The sequence below is a fragment of the Cynocephalus volans genome, chromosome 3 (assembly GCF_027409185.1).
Source record: "Cynocephalus volans isolate mCynVol1 chromosome 3, mCynVol1.pri, whole genome shotgun sequence".
Taxonomy (NCBI): Eukaryota; Metazoa; Chordata; class Mammalia; order Dermoptera; family Cynocephalidae; genus Cynocephalus; species Cynocephalus volans.
In genome coordinates, this window is record NC_084462.1 from 62,503,359 (window position 1) to 62,519,498 (window position 16,140).

Genomic DNA, 16,140 nt, shown 5'->3' on the forward strand with positions numbered 1-16,140 from the left:
CACCCAGAGTCACCCAGTGTCTGCTCTGAGCCCATGTGAGGCCACCCACCCTACTATAATTAGCACGAGAAGGGGCCCGAAGGGAAAGGCTGACGGGCTCAGGGATGCGGGTGTGTGTCGGCAGCATGAGGAACCCAGTAGTGAGCTGGCCAGAGGAAGGAAGGGCCGGCAGGCGGCTGCCCGTGTGATTTTTTCCAAGTTACACTGCTATTTATACCTCTGTAACTTGGGATCAGACTCTGGTAGATAAGGATGTGATGGCCCAGAGAGGGCGAGGGGTGACCCAGGGCCACCCAGCACCCACAGTGTGGGTGGAGTGTAGAACTCAGGTTTCCGACTCCCCAGACACCACCTGGGCCTGAATGTGGCCCTAATGCTGGCAGTGGGTTCTCATGCCCCCAGCTTCTCACATATGCACAGGGTGGGCCTGATAGGTTGTTGCTGCTCCAACTGCCCAGCAGCAGGCCCACAGGTGCCACACGCACTGCATGTCAGTGCTGGGTCCCAGCCAGGAGACAGACAGGCTGGGATGGGACCTGGGAGCTGTAGGTGTGGGGCTGAAGCACATCAGACCCTCTGAATCAGAGTCAGAGGGGAGGGTGAGCCCCTAGGCCACCATGGCATGCTAGGGGGAAAGAGGGAGCCCAGGGCCAGGCTGACTCTGCCACCCCCAGCTGATGCTCAGCCCCAGGGTGCAGCCCGGGGAGCCCTAGCCATAGGAGCGCTCAGAACACTCCTTTCTCCCCACCAGGACTCAGCTGCCGTGGTTTTGAACTTATATCTGGGGTGAATTATTTGGGCTGGGCTTGCAGTTGGATGGGAGGAGCCCTGCACTGGGGCAGCCCAGTGAATGGACATAGCATGGCCCTGGCAGCCTGGGCCTGGCTTCAGATCTGGGACATTATTTTCCTCCCTGTGACCTGGGGCAAGTGCCGTGCAGCTGTGGGACCTGTGTGTGCAAGGAGAGGAGGATGTCTTCTGCCCAGGATGTTGTGAAGAGCACATGAGAAGCTTCATGCCAGGCACCCAGAGCCGGCCTGGCGTATGGTCGTGGGGCTGCATACGACAGCTGCTCACTTGCCAACACCTTTGTTAGAAGGATCCATTTCCAGCCAGCACAGGTAGTCTGGGTGGTGCCAGGAGGATCCCTGGGGTCCTCCGCAGGAGTCTAGTCACAGAGGCTTTGTTCCCTGCTGCTCTGGGTGGAGCCAAGGGCCCATCACTGGCCAGGGGACTTAGAAGACCATACAGACCACCCACCCCAGCCTGGGTCTCACAGCTGCCAGGCCTCCACCTCTGATACCTAGACTCCAGGATTCTGGTGTCTGACCCACCCTGCCAGCTCGTCCCCACACCTGCCTTCAGCAGCACTGGCCTGTTTCTTGACCCCTTCATCTTCTCCCAGCCTCTCCATGTCTCCTGGTGTCTCCTCCTCCTCTCCCTGCCAGGTCCCAGGATCCATCCTTCTGCCCTTTTTTCCTGTGCCCCTCACCCCTGCCTGCACCAACTAGGACCATGTGCTCATCTTGGCTCCCTGGCTTGGCACCACATGCCTTCAGGCCTCTCAGACTGGAAAACTGGAGGGTTTCTGCTGCCCCCTCCCCTTCCTGGCCAGTGGCCCCAAGTCCCGCTGGTCCTCATTCCTCTGTTGCTTCTGGATAAGTCCTTGCTGCTTGAGTCACCCCCAACCCTGGTGGCCTGCATAACTCCATTCCCCACTGCTGCCCCTGGGAGGCTCCCAGACCCTCCTGTGACTCCTCCAGGACAGCAGTGAGCCCTGGGTGGCTGGTCAGCATGCCAGGGCACTCATGTTCCTAAGCACTGCTGCAGGGGCAGCGGGATGGGCCCTGGCACCCAGAGGCACCCGAGTGGTGCACAGAGCCAGGCAGTGGCAGAGGCGGCCTGGGATGCCCGCCCCAGGGGCCCTGCCTCTTTGCTCCCTGCCCTGTGGTACTATCTGGCCAGGCTTATCTTCACTACAGCACACCAGCAGGAGCTTGTGATGGACACAGACTGTGCCTGCGTGTGTCTACCCGGTTCCCCTTCCTCTGCCAGGGAATGCTGGCTGGGGGAAGGTGGGAGTAAATGAGAGACAGAGGCAGGGAAGCCAGCCCTGGGGGTGGGGCGGGGAGGCAGGCAGGGCTGTCCTGGGCTCTATCCCATAGCAAGGCTTGCTTTCGGGTCCTCATCCTTTTACAGATGACCCGAGGTCTCTGCCTGGGTGGGGCCATCTGAGGCTCTCTGTCATATCAACTGTGATGTGAAGTTCTCCAGATCCTTGTCCGGCCTGGCTCCAGGGCCTTGGCTGGGAGGTGGAGGCTGCTGGGATGGGCTGCGCGAGGGCTGGTGGCCCAAGAGGCCGCATCTTGAGGAGAGGCTCTGCCAGTAGAGGTGGAGGAATAGGTGGAGGCAACAGCTTGTGCAAGGGCCTGGCACTGGGGAGCAGGAGTATTTGTTTAGCCAGGCCGCAGTGCCCAGGTGAGACGAGAGAGGCAGGGAGGGCCTCCCAGGCTACGCTGGAGTCAAAGGATCAGCTGGGCCGAGTGGGGAGGCTGGAGTTTTTCTGCAAGTTCTACAGATTTGGGGCTTTGTGCCCATATCCACCTCACCTACCCTCCTGGCCTCTTGCCCCCCACCATTCTGTCCCATCCCTGTAGCCGCGGGTGGGGCCTGTGCCTGGACGACTCTCCTGCCAAGGACGTCATCGACTTCCCCTTAGTGCCGCCTGGTGTGCTCTATGATGTGAACCATCAGTGTCGCCTCCAGTATGGGAGCTATTCCAACTTCTGCAATGACATGGATGTGAGTGGGGGCATGTGTGGGCACGGGGAGTGGTGACCCTGGGGGCAGAGGACTCAGAGGACAGCTTTCACCAGCCTGCAGGTGCCAGCCTGGGAGAAACCGTCTAGCCTGGGCTGGGCCCCCACATGGCACCATGAGACATAGGTGGCCTGTGGGAGACCCCTGGGGGTGGGTGGCCACAGACACAGGTTTGAATTCTGGGATGACCACTTACCAGCTGTGGGACTTTGGGTAAGTCCCTCAAACCTCACTGGAGCTGACCTGTAAGAGGGAAAATAAAACCTTCGCAGCGGGGTCCTGGGGAGGATGGCCTGAAGGGATGGGCACGAGCGTGTGATGGAGACCTCATAGCTTCTAAAGGGTCTTTCCAGAGGGGTGGGCTGGGGCTGGGAGAGGTGTAAACAGCTGGAGATTGCTCTGAGCAGCAAACCTGAGCCTCGGGGCCACAGCGCAGGGCCACCAGAAAGGAAGGGGGTGGGATGCGGAGAGCAGACTCGGAAGATAAGAGATCTCTGGGGGTCCTCACTTCAGCAGACCCCCAGCATGTGCAGGGGTATCCAGGAGACTCTTGGGCACAGTGAGGGGGCAAGGTAGGTGGCAGCACTGGGGAGGGAGTGAGGGTATGGCCCATGCCCTCATCCATGCAGAATATCTGCCACACACTCTGGTGCTCCGTGGGGACCACCTGTCACTCCAAGCTGGATGCAGCTGTGGATGGCACCAGGTGTGGGGAGAGCAAGGTAGGGGATGCCTTCAACCCCAGCTGTGTGCGGGGGAGGGGGGAGAAGTCAGAATTCCTGCCTTTGTGCCCGGGGGTCAACCTTAGCTTATAGTTTTGCTTGTGCTCTTAGTGGACCCCCAACCCTCTCTGGTCCAAGTCTCCATCTGCAAAATGGAGGCATTAGGGGCAGGGCAGGGCTTGATTCCATGATTCTCCAAGGGGTCTTCTGCTCGTAGTCAACCGTGGGCTCTGTTTCATTCCCTGCTCAGCTCCACGATGCACCTGTGGGTTGTGGGTGACTGTCAAGGGCCTCACTCACACGTTTGATCCTTCCCCTCTATGCTTTTCTAGGCCCTTCTGCCCACCTCATTCTCACTAAGGTGAGGATGACTGATAGGCTTGGGGGTGGGGTTGCTCTACCCCCCTCCATCTGTCTCAGTAGTGGTGTCTCAATGGGGAGTGCGTGCCTGCGGGCTTCCGGCCCGAGGCTGTGGATGGTGGCTGGTCCGGCTGGAGCGCCTGGTCCGTCTGCTCGCGGAGCTGTGGCGTGGGTGTGCAGAGCACTGAGCGACAGTGCACGCAGCCTGTGTGAGTGTGGGGCCTTGGGTGTCCAGGGCAATGGGATCGAGGGACCTGAGTAGAGTCAGCTGATTGCAGGGAGCTTAGCTCTGTCCCAGCCTCCAGCTCTCAGAAGTGTCCCTACAGTGGCCAAGACTGGATGTCTAGGCCACTTTGGGTCACTTCCAAAGAGCGTTCTGGAGGCTGACAGGGTCCCCACTGCTGACCCCACTGCAGAGAGGGGAACACTGAGGCCCAGAGGCTGGAGAGACTCATCAAAATCTGCACAAAGCATCAGCTGGCTGGAGGGGGCAAGAGAGGATGGTGATTAAGAGCTTAGGCCCTGGACCTTAAACGGATTAGGGCTCAAATCCCCTTTCCACCTCTCATTCATGAGCCTATTCCATCCCTTCTGTGGGCCTCAGTTTCCTTGGCTGTATAATGGAGTAATAGCAGTGTTCACCTAGTAAAGCTGTTTCCAGGGGTAAATGTAGTTAATGCAGGTAAGGCATTTAACCCTGCAACTAGTCTGTAGTAAGTGCTCACTAAGAGCTGCTTAGTAGCGTCAGAGGTACAATGTGGGTCTGAGATTGGGGGCAGCTGGCAGAATTGGGCAGCTGTGTAGCCTGGGGTTAGTGACTGCACTTCTCAGTTTTCCCATCTATAAAGGTGATGTGAAGCTTCCGTGAGACACAGAGGCCAGCAGTACCATAGACTGAGGGGCTGCCCAGCTCCTTTGGATGAGCCCCTCTTCTCTAGGCTTCCCAGGGGGGTATGGGATTCACATTCAGCCCCATCTAAGACCTTGTGCTTGGCAAGGACTGTGGCCTGTACCCCTCCCTGCCCCCTGGCCTCCAGGTCTGTGCTGGGCTGGGGTCCTGGGGTCCTCCTCTTGACATGGAGTGTTGCCACCAGGAGGGAGTCTTCACACACAGGGCTTGTTAAGATGTTGGTCTCATGGGCCGGTGCCAGGCATGTCTGCAGCTTGTCCCAGTCTCTGAACAGCCGTCTGCAAAGGCAGCTCCAGCCCCATTTTATAGAGGAGGAAACTGAGGTCCAGAGGGTAGCCAAAGACTTGCCCACAGTGGTCACACGGCTGGTTGGGGGCAGAGCCCAGGCTTCCTGCAGCACCTTCCCTTAGGTCCTTACAAACAGGGTGAATGTATCTGGGCCAGAGGGTGGGCAGCCCAGGAGGGGAGAGCAGTGTGAGCAGAGATGGGCAGTGGCACCTGGGGGTGGAGGGATGCAGGAGGAGCTGCTCACTGCCGGATCTAGCTGCACAGTGGACACTCTCTGGGCCCTCACGTAGCCCTGCCCCGGCTCTCCCCACAGGCCCAAATACAGGGGCAAATATTGCGTGGGTGAGCGGAAGCGCTTCCGCCTCTGCAACCTGCAGGCCTGCCCCCCCGGCTACCCCTCCTTCCGCCAGGTCCAGTGCAGCCACTTTGATGCTAAGTTCTACAACGGCCAGCTGCACACATGGGTGCCTGTGGCCAATGACGGTGAGTATTGCTGCCCCGGGGCCACTGAGGTCCAGAGGGCTGGGATATGTGGACCCAAGGTTATCCAATGACATGGGCAGGAGGCCCAGTCCCCAGTCCCAGGCCTGGGCCATTCCCCACAGTCCCCTGGGGCTGCTGCTCACTCCTGGCTCCCCAGTCTGCAGCCTTATAGATAGCTGCCAGCCTGCCATTGATGTATGTCATGGCGGAGGGTGGAGGGGAGGTTGTTTTTCCTGGTAGCCTCTGTGGCTCCTGCCCTGGCTGTCCCTGATGGCTCTCCACTTGGGTCCCCAGTGAACCCCTGCGAGCTGCACTGCCGGCCCTTGAACGAGTCCTTTGCCGAGAAGCTACGGGACGCTGTGGTTGATGGCACCCCCTGCTACCAGAGCCAGGCCAGCCGTGACCTCTGCATCAACGGCATCTGTAAGGTGTGCTTGAATAGCAAGAGGGTCTCCCAGCACTGTCTGCCCCCAGCCCCACTGGTGGGCACGAGGTCCTCCTCTGGTTCTCTCTTAGTCCCCCTCTGACCATTCTCCCCAGGCTTTACCATTAGGATTCCCAGCCCCTACCCCCATGTCCTTTAAGCCAAAGCACCCCCACTCCTCCTATCTCTGGGGATCCATCCCAGTCAGGCCTCGCACCCCAGCCTCTGCTTCTGTGCCCCGGTGTTCCCACCTCACTCCTGCCGGCTGCCCATGGCTTTTCCTGCATGCTTGCCCCGACACAGCCCCTGTCAGGAAACCAGAGCCCAGGCAGCTGCTCAACCCCTTGCTGGCTGGATGACCCCAGGCAAGTTTCCTCTGTGATAGAAAGGGGTTAAACAAGGTGGCACAGGTGACACATAGGGCTCTGAGCTGGTAAGAGTGAATGCTCAGTGTTTGGTTACAATTCCTATTCTTATTTCCAGTAACAGTGATGGCTGCTCCTCCTGCCCATGTCCCCAGCCACCTTCTTGCCCCTGCTTCTTGCCCTCTAAGCCACTGGGGCATGCAGGCCTGGGCTCAGAGGAGGACAGCAGGGAGGTGCTAACCCCCTTTAACACTGAATGCTGTTTCTGGAAAATCCCTGCCTATGCTGGTCAGGAGCCCATGGTGTGCCAGCCCTCCTGCCTGCCCAAAACAGCCTTTTATAGAACTTTTCCCATCTCTGGTCTCATGTGACACTCACAACACACCTCTAAGGGGTGGATTAATCTCCTGCTTCACATCTGAGGAAACTGAGGCTCAGTGAGGTAGAGGGATCCCCTGCGGTCGGACAGCACAACATAGTGGGGTAGAGCCCAGAGCGAGGGCTCCCAACCCCCACTGCGAGCTCTCTCCTCCCAACCTGGCAGCCCCAGAGGCTGGGGCCAGAGAGGGCTGGCAGCCCAGCAGGAGGGGTCTCCCCTCCCTGTGTGTTGCAGAATGTGGGCTGCGACTTCCAGATTGACTCAGGCGCTGTGGAGGACCGCTGCGGCGTGTGCCACGGCAACGGCTCCACCTGCCACACCGTGAGCAGGACCTTCGAGGAGGCCGAGGGCCTGGGTATGGGGTGGGACCACTGGGGGGAGGGGGGCTATGCTCTTAAGCTGGTGGCCCCTTCCTCTTCTCCCCCAAGCCCCTGCCCTTGGCCCCCATGGTCCCCATCTAGGATAGAGATGGCAAGCAGGGAAGCCTCCTTGCTTGGTCTGGGATCCTTGCAGGAATTGGGGTACCCTGGCCCAGGCGCAGAGACGTGTCCTCAGGGGGAGTTCTCCTATCCCAGGAACCCCAGGCAGGACCAGCTAGGCTTGCGTATAGCCCCTGGACCTTTCAGAGGGTTATTTTCTTATGATGCTTCAGAGACCGCCCCCCACCACCCTCAGCTTTACTCCTTTGCCTTGGGGTCTGTTTTGTACACATTACTTAAGTGCCAGCTGTGTGCTAGGTGATGGGAACATGGAGGTGAGGAGTCTGACAGGGGGACAAAAGCTTTCAGTGTGACAAATGCAGTGGAGGGAGGCCCAGAGGGCTGTGGGAGCACCGAGGAAGACCTCCTGACCCGGGGAGGTCAGGAAGACTTTATGTAGGAGGCGGAAGTTGAGCTGAGTCTTAAAGGACTCAGACCAGATGGGGACGGGCATTCCAAGTGGAGGAAAGAGCTGGGCTGAAGCCTGGAGGCAGGAAAGCGCCTGCCCTGTCGCAGCGGCGAGGAACGCAGCTGCCCATGGGGCCTTGAGTGCCTGGCCAGGACATTCAGTTTCCATCCCAGAGATACAGTACAGCGTGGTAGGTAAAGCACAGACCCCAGAGCCTGATCCTATCCCAGCAAGACCCTCGTGCAAGTTACTTGACCTCTCTGTGCCTCCGTTTCCTCAACTGTAAAATGGGGATAATGACAGTATTTATGTTACAGGGTCATTACCACGAGTTAACGTCGGTAAAGTGCTTGGTGGTGCCAGGCACATGATGGGTGTTACTTATGTGAAAGAACAGAAACAGGCTGTATAGGGATGAGGAGCAAGTCTGAGGACAAAAGCCCAGGTGGTTTGGTTTTTTAGAAGGGTTATGCTGGTCTTGAGTGTAGAAGATGGTCCCAGCCCTGTGGCAACAGCCAGTTTATGTCCCCAGGAGGTGGTGATGGGACATGGGCCATGGGGCAGAATTTGCAGGGCCTGCCTCAGATTTTGGTGATCTAGGATAGATCTAAGTATCTGTCTTTTGGGGGACCTCAGAATCTTAAGCTAATGGCGAACTCCTCGGCATCAGCAGGCAGGGGCAAGTGAGAAGAGAGGTGAGGGAAGGGGAAGGGGGCAGCCAACCCTTTGACCCGCAGTCACAAACTATGCACAACCCCTGGCCAACAGGGTACGTGGACGTGGGGCTGATCCCAGCTGGTGCACACGAGATCCGCATCGAGGAGGTGGCCGAGGCTGCCAACTTCTTGGCCCTGCGGAGTGAGGACCCTGATAAGTACTTCCTTAATGGTGGCTGGACCATCCAGTGGAACGGGGACTACCAGGTGGCGGGCACCACCTTCACATACACACGCAAGGGCAACTGGGAGAACCTCACATCCCCAGGACCCACCATGGAGCCTGTCTGGATCCAGGTGCCTGCTTCTGGAGGCCTAGGTGTGGGGAGCAGAGGTGGAGTCCCTAGGGCCCAGCCCCCATGGCTGGGTGTCATTCTGGAAGATTACCTGGAGTAGTCACAGAGCCTGGCTCTGGGCCGGGCCCCACTGCTGAGGACTCTGCCTTGGTTTCACCATCTCTAAAATGGCCTCATGGTGTGTAGCCCGAGGAGGTGGCTGGGGTCGGCTCCTTTAGGGTACTTACTCAGGGTGGCAGGTCCTGGGTGGATGGAGAGTGTACCTCGTGCTCAAGGGCCCCCACCTGCCTGCCCTAGCTCCTGTTCCAGGAGAGCAACCCTGGGGTGCGTTACGAGTACACCATCCAGAGGGAGGCAGATGGCCCCAACGAGGTCCAGCCACTTGAGTTCTCCTGGCACTATGGGCCCTGGACCAAGTGCACAGTCACCTGTGGCACAGGTGAGAAGAGGGGCAGGCACAGCTGCTCCCAGCAGGGGCTTTGTCTCTGGGCAAGGACGCCCGGCTTCAGCCTCTGGCTCAGTGCTTATTTGCTGGGCCACCGTGGGTTTGGAACTTTGCTTCTCTGAGCCTCAGTTCCTCATCTGTAAAAGGGGGCTAGCAGTAGCCCATCACATAGTTCCACTGGGAGGGTAGATGAGATGAGGTGGGCCCCGTACTTGGCACATGGTGAGCCGCCGGCATTCTCCCTGCAGACAGGTGCCAGCCACCTCTCTCCCTCCTGTTCTCGTCAGCCCTGGCAGGTCTTGTGCCTGCGTTTCTGCTCCATACTGGACACTTGGTCCCTCCCTCTCCCAAAGTCTTGCCCAGAGACCCAGAGCTTGTTGCTCGCTGGGCCACTGGCCCCAGAAGGGGCCTTCCAGACAGGATGGAGAGGAGGAATGATGCAGCAGGCACAGGGAGGGAGCAGACTGGGACACAGCGGGGATCTCCCCTCCCCAAACCTGAGACTCCAAGCCCAAGGGCCCATTCACTACATTTACTTATTTCTTCAACTATTTATAAAAAGTGCCATGTATCAATTTGACTGACTCCCCCTCTTTCTTCCCAGGGCTCCCTCAGCCTCCCCACTCTTTTTCCCCTTGGTCTTTCCATCTTTGACCCTCGGTGTCCAGGGTTCTCAGTATCAGGAATCTGGAACAGAGACATTTGAACATTCCTTAAAATGGCATTATGATGACAAAATGAAAACTGGCCCACTAAAACTTGGCAGAAATCTTCAAAAGAGATTAAGCCATCCTATCTAATATAAGTGTCTTTAAGTTTATGAATGTGAAAACCAACGAACAAACACGTCTGCTGCACTGGACACTGGGGAGTTGTTTTCAGCAAATTGGCTGCTTGGAAGGTGGACTAATTAGAAATGCACTGAGCTGCAAGTACCCAAATCCAGACCAGTGATGGCTAGAACAGATGAGAGTCATTTGTCTCAGGCAGAAAGAAGTCCCAGAGTGCACAGTACAAGCTGGCAGATCAGCCTGCAGTGTCTTTAGGGACCCAGGGCCTTTGTCCCTCTCCATTGCACTGTCCTTACCGTGTCAGCCTTTCCTTCGTGTTTGTCGCAAGGCCTCTTGTTTCCTCCCCGCCAGGCCTCGTGTGTCCTCCCCGCCAGGCCTCTTGCAATGTTCCAGGCAGGAAGAAGGAGAAGGGGCAAGGGCTGACTCCCAGTGAGGGACATGTGCCCTGTCCTCCCCGGCCAGGACTGTGTCTTTAGGGACCCAGGGCCTTTGTCCCTCTCCATTGCACTGTCCTTACCGTGTCAGCCTTTCCTTCGTGTTTGTCACAAGGCCTCTTGTGTCCTCCCCGCCAGGCCTCGTGTGTCCTCCCCGCCAGGCCTCTTGCAATGTTCCAGGCAGGAAGAAGGAGAAGGGGCAAGGGCTGACTCCCAGTGAGGGACATGTGCCCTGTCCTCCCCGGCCAGGACTGTGTCCCAGTCTCCCTAGTCGCAAGGTAGCTGCAGTGGGGCATGTGCTCAGCAGGTCCCGTTGCTCCCTTGAATAAAATCAGAATTCTCTTGGTGAGGGAGGAAGGAGGTGGATGTGGGACTGGAGGCTCAGGGCAGCATGGGAGGGAGCGGGGCTGAATCAAAGCCTGCCAGCGGCGGTCCTGCTGCTGGGCCTCAGCAGGCTGTGTGGGAGTGAGTGTTCAAGGTGACGAGCACAGCTGTGCAAAGGCCCGGGGGTGGACAATGGCAGAAGGTGTGAAGGACAGGAACAGTGACAAGGCTGGTGTGGGGCAGGGAGCTGGGCTACAGGGCTGGGGAGGAGTGCCCACCTGGTGATGAATTCCTTCTCTGGACTTTTTCTGAGCCTATTGGGAGGGGTATGGACAGTAGGGGATGGTTGGACTCACACACTAGCAGCGGCTGCAGCTGTTGAGCTCTTAGGATGTGCCAGGCATGGGCTGAGCCTGCACACACGTGACCACATGTAAGCCTCAAACCAGGGCTTTGAGGCCGGTATTACTGTTACTCCCATTTCACAGATGAGGACGCTGAGGTTCAGAGAGACCAAATGAGCTGCCCAAGGCCTCTCGGCAAGAAATTGGTGTGGCCGGGCACCCAACCCACTAAACCTCCGCGCTCTGCCTCACCCAAGGGTGCCTTGGAGGGGAGGCTGCTTTGCAGGGGCAGGGGCAAAGGTGGGAGGACGGTGAGGAGGTGGTCATTGGGGTCTGCCTTCATCCTGACATAGGCAGTGAGGCCCTGCACTGGGAGGGTTCTGAGCAGAGAGAGTGTGGCCGTATGTTTGGGTGCAGGGCAGCTTGGGCAAGGGGCACTCTGGGTGCCAGGCCCAGGCTGAGCCCCCATGGCCCCCAGGCGTGCAGAGACAGAGTGTGCACTGCATGGAGCGGCAGGCAGGACCTGTGGATGAGGAACACTGTGACCCCCTGACCCGGCCCGATGACCACCAGAGGAAGTGCAACGAGGAGCCCTGCCCTGCTAGGTGAGACCACCCTGATCACTGCTCCTCACCAGTCTCCCGACCCTCAGGTATCCTGGTCCTGCTACAGGCCCCTATGTTTGGGGGAACCTGTGAAGGAACAGAAGGAGCGGGCCCTTGGCCTCTCTTTCCAAGGCAAAAGCCCCAGCCCTAGGCAGTCCCCAATCCTGGCCTGGGCCTGGGGTGCCCCTGGGCAGCCAGCACAAGCCTAGCTGCCACTGGCCACTCCTCTTTGGGTTCTTGGACGTGGACTAGGCCTCAGTCTTGCCCAGGTCCGCTGGAGTGAGGGTGGCAGGAGTAAAGGGGGCTATGACATGTCATGAGGCTTTGGGGGCAGGAGCTTTGGGGAATCATCCACTGGACTTAGACCTGACCGCACCTGAACCCTGAGGGCCTGGGAGCCTGACCTGGCCTGGCCCTCCCTGCTTGTAAGCCTGTCAACGCCACCTGTCCAATGCAATGCTGATGTCACCCGTGTGCCCCTCGCCAGGTGGTGGGCAGGTGAGTGGCAGCTGTGCTCCAGCTCCTGCGGGCCTCGGGGCCTTTCCCGCCGGGCTGTGCTCTGCATCCGCAGCGTGGGGCTGGATGAGCACAAGGCCCTGGAGCTGTCCGCCTGTGAGCACCTTCCCCAGCCCCTTGACGAAACCCCTTGCAACCGCCACGTGCCCTGTCCAGCCACCTGGGCTGTGGGGAACTGGTCTCAGGTGAGCATCGGGATGGGAGGGGGTCCACATTCAGCCCCACCATTGGTCTTGGGCTACGGGGAGGCAGGCAGCCTTTGAGGTGCCCTTAATGCCTTGTACCATGGGTGGGAGGGAGCCTGGGGCATTTAGGGTCCTGCCCCTGCCCCCAAAGCCTCAGGAATCAGGGTGCCCCTGGCAAGCCATGGCCACAAGCCATGGTCTTGAGCTGGGCAGTGGGCGAGTGACCCCACCATGCCCCAGTTTCCCCGCTCCTGGCTTGAGTCCCTCACCCCAGCCTCCCCTGCAGTGCTCAGTGACATGCGGGATGGGCACTCAGCACCGAAGTGTCCTCTGCACCAATGACACTGATGTCCCCTGCGATGAGGCCCAGCGGCCAGCAAGCAAGACCACCTGCCCTCTGCCACCCTGTCTGCAGCCCCTGGACAGGCTGGGGCCTGAAGGCTCAGGCAGCGGCTCCAGCCATGAGCTCTTCAATGAGGTTGACTTCATCCCGCGTCACCTGGTCCCACGCCCTTCACCACCCTCATCCCCTGATCTGGCCAGCATGGGCAATGCCATCCAGGAGGAGGACCTGAAGCTGGACCTGCCGGGACCCGTGTTTGTTGATGATTTCTACTATGACTACAATTTCATTAACTTCCACGAGGACCTGTCTTATGGGCCCTTTGAGAAGCCCGACTCAGACCTGGCAGGAACAGGGGGTTGGACGCCCCCACCTTGGAGCAGTACTGCTGAGCCCCCCCCTGTCACAGAGACTACTGGGGTCAAGGAGGAAGGGGTCCTAGGAACCCGATCCCCTGGCCCTTGGCCTAGCCAGGCTGACCCTTCCCCACCGCCGCCCTTGGAGCAGACCCCCAGAAACCCCTTGGTCAATTTCTTGTCTGAGGAAGACGCCCCCATTGGGGTCCCAGACCTTGGGCTCAGCAGCTTACCCTGGCCCCTTGCTTCAGTCCATGGCATGGAGACCCCTGCTGCCCCTGGGAATGAAAATGAGTTCCTAATGGGGGAGGACAGCAAGAACCAGCTGCACCCCCCATGGCAGGACGGGGCCAATGAGGTTTCCAAGGACGATGAGGAGCCCACAGGCCGCAGAGCACCCCACCTCCCCCAGACACCCAGCTCCACACTGTCCCCTTTGTCCTCCGCTGGCACTACGCCCTTGTCTCCTAGTCCTGACATGGTGCAGCTGTGGACAGGAAAGACTGTGGCCTGGGAACCAGCTTTGGAGAGGGACCTGGGGCCTTTGGACAATGAGCTGTGGCCCATCATGGGGGCGGCTCCTCCCCTTCCTCCTCCCATAGCTAATCTGCCAGAGATTAGGGGCAGAGACAATCTCGTGGAGCCGGGGACTCCCACCTTTTCAACCCCACGACTGGGCTCACAGGACCTGCAGACTCTGGCAGTGCCAGGGCCCTTCCTTCCAACAGCGCTGGCTGGCCAAGGGCACATGCCCTGGGTGACTGAGGCCCCCAGCCCTGAGGCATCCCTGAGCTCTGTGTTGCTGCTGCCCACGCCAGCTCAGGACAGTCCCGCCGACAGCGGCAGAGCCCCCGAGACCCAGCCTCTGGACCCCAGCCTGGCCGACGAGGGGCACCCTGTGGACCTGCCGGCTGCCAGAAATGCCAGCTGGCAAGTGGGGAACTGGAGCGAGGCAAGTGCTGCAGGGTCCGGGTGGGCACGGAGACTTAATTTCTTCATCTGAAAATGAACAGAGCAGGACACAAGCCCCATCTGTCCTGCCTCCCAGGGGTTCCTGGGATTAAGGAACTGACAGCCCAAGGTGGGTGGAGGCTCTGTGGGTGGAGAATTGCCCCTGCTCAGTCCTAGTGCTCTCTGTGTGACCCTGGGGCCAGTCTGCCCGTCAGGCAGATAGGGTGCGGCCATCTGTTTCCCACCTGATCATTGGGGGTCGGGTGAGTGGGCCCATTCCTGAGCAGCACAGGGGACTTCAGGGAAGGCAGGGGAGACGCCAGGCATGCATGAGGGCAGCCAGGGTCACATGTGAGCCTGCATGCTCCCAGGGCTGGGAGCTCACCAAGGCAGCCTTGTCAGTGGGAAAGGCTCCTCCCATGGCTCCCAGCCCCAGCCCTGCCCACCAGGTTCCTAGGGCTCCTCCAGGTGCTGCTCAGTCCCTTGTCACCTGGCCATCCCCTCCATGGCTCCACCCTACTTTGTCAGGGACTTGCAGGGAGTCTGAGATGCAGGAAAGAAGCTGACCTGTGACCCCTCCCCAGGTCCCTAGATGTCATTGTAGGAGAAGCAAGCGGCTGTTCAGATCCCTAATTTGGGGGTGGGGAGGGGCAGGCTGAGGCCCACAAGGACTGGTTACCCAGCAGTTTGGCTGCTGCGACTCCCCTCCCTAGTGATTCAGGGAAGCAACAAACCTTGTCAGGATAGCTGGGTAGGTGTGCTGCAGGGTCCCCTCAGCCTACCTATGTCCCTTGTCAGCAGGGACAGTTGGTTGCTGGGGGATTCGACTTAATTCTCATAGTCTCCTTGGGAGGTGGGTGGAGGAGTCCATTTTGCTGATAGGGAAACAGGTCCAGAAGAGGGGCCTGGCTTGGCCGAGGTCCCGCTCACCTTGGGAGGACAGTCCCGATTGTGAGGCTGCAGGAGACGGGATCTGCCGCCCCTCACGGGCCTCTGTGCCTTGCAGTGCTCCACCACCTGCGGCCTGGGCGCCGTCTGGAGGCCGGTACACTGCAGCTCTGGCCGTGATGAGGACTGTGCCCCTGCTGGCCGGCCCCAGCCTGCCCGCCACTGCCACCTGCGGCCCTGTGCTGCCTGGCACATGGGCAACTGGAGTAAGGTGAGTAAGGACAGGGCCAGGGCAGGCAGCCCTGGGCGTGGGTGGAGCCTGGGCCCCCATGGCCTGTATTCGGAGTCCCAGCAGGGCAGGGAGGGCTCCCCACTGCATCTTGGCACTTGATTGTATTTAATTCCTAATCTCTTGAATTTTATTCAGCTTGACCTGTCCAGCTCCTTCTCCTGGTGGCTGTCTCCTTCTCTCTGTACTTCCCATCCTGCCCGCCGCCCCAACTTCTCTTTCGCCGACTTTCCCTTGTTCTTCTCTTTCTCCATCTGTCCCATCCTGCGGCAGGCCCTGGCCATGCCACCCTCTTCCTGGGGTTCTTCAGGGGTTTGCCGCAGCCTGGGGGTACACACCTCGCCAGGTCAAGCGTGTGTGCATCCACGTGGAGGTGTGTCTGTACACGTGTCCCTTGGTCCCTAGTGCTCCCGCAGTTGCGGTGGAGGCTTCTCCTTGCGGGATGTGCAGTGTGTGGACACACGGGACCTCCGGCCGCTGAGACCCTTCCACTGCCAACCCGGGCCTGCCAAGCCGCCCACCCGCCAGCCCTGTGGGGCACAGCCCTGCCTCAGCTGGTACATCTCTTCCTGGAGAGAGGTAAGGCCTGGGGGTCCAGGACAGAGGCCAGGGATGCCCTCAGACCCTAGACATGCACTGACCCCTCCCCTCCCTTCCCAGTGCTCTGAGGCCTGTGGCGGCGGCGAACAGCAGCGTCTGGTGACCTGCCCAGAGCCGGGCCTCTGCGAGGAGGCACTGAGACCCAACACCACACGGCCCTGCAACACCCACCCCTGCACGCAGTGGGTGGTGGGGCCCTGGGGCCAGGTGAGGGGGGCTGCATGGAAGGGTGGGGAGCACGTGCTCAGCGGGCCCCTGAGGGGTCCTGAGTTCACTGGAGAATGAACTGTTGAGTGTGTGCTGTGCACCAGGCTCTGTGGCCGCTGCGGACAGCAGTGGCCAGACGAGGTCCCTGCCCTGCTGTGCTCACATGTGCTGTGACGTCAGGGCAGGCCTTCTGATGGGGAGACTTTGGGTT

At 59.7% G+C, this 16,140-nt stretch overlaps 1 protein-coding gene across 1 annotated transcript in view; it reads left to right on the forward strand.

The window, feature by feature from the left end:
* Nucleotides 1–16,140, forward strand: part of ADAMTS7 (ADAM metallopeptidase with thrombospondin type 1 motif 7) — a 45,652-nt gene that overhangs the window by 25,507 nt on the left and 4,005 nt on the right. Inside the window, exons 9-22 of the mRNA XM_063091276.1 lie at nucleotides 2,658–2,802; nucleotides 3,450–3,542; nucleotides 3,966–4,111; nucleotides 5,414–5,583; nucleotides 5,878–6,011; nucleotides 6,986–7,106; nucleotides 8,408–8,652; nucleotides 8,949–9,090; nucleotides 11,468–11,594; nucleotides 12,082–12,295; nucleotides 12,582–13,946; nucleotides 14,952–15,104; nucleotides 15,528–15,701; nucleotides 15,783–15,929. Coding sequence (XP_062947346.1) covers nucleotides 2,658–2,802; nucleotides 3,450–3,542; nucleotides 3,966–4,111; nucleotides 5,414–5,583; nucleotides 5,878–6,011; nucleotides 6,986–7,106; nucleotides 8,408–8,652; nucleotides 8,949–9,090; nucleotides 11,468–11,594; nucleotides 12,082–12,295; nucleotides 12,582–13,946; nucleotides 14,952–15,104; nucleotides 15,528–15,701; nucleotides 15,783–15,929 — 3,376 coding nt within the window. The remainder of the gene's footprint in view (nucleotides 1–2,657; nucleotides 2,803–3,449; nucleotides 3,543–3,965; nucleotides 4,112–5,413; nucleotides 5,584–5,877; nucleotides 6,012–6,985; nucleotides 7,107–8,407; nucleotides 8,653–8,948; nucleotides 9,091–11,467; nucleotides 11,595–12,081; nucleotides 12,296–12,581; nucleotides 13,947–14,951; nucleotides 15,105–15,527; nucleotides 15,702–15,782; nucleotides 15,930–16,140) is intronic.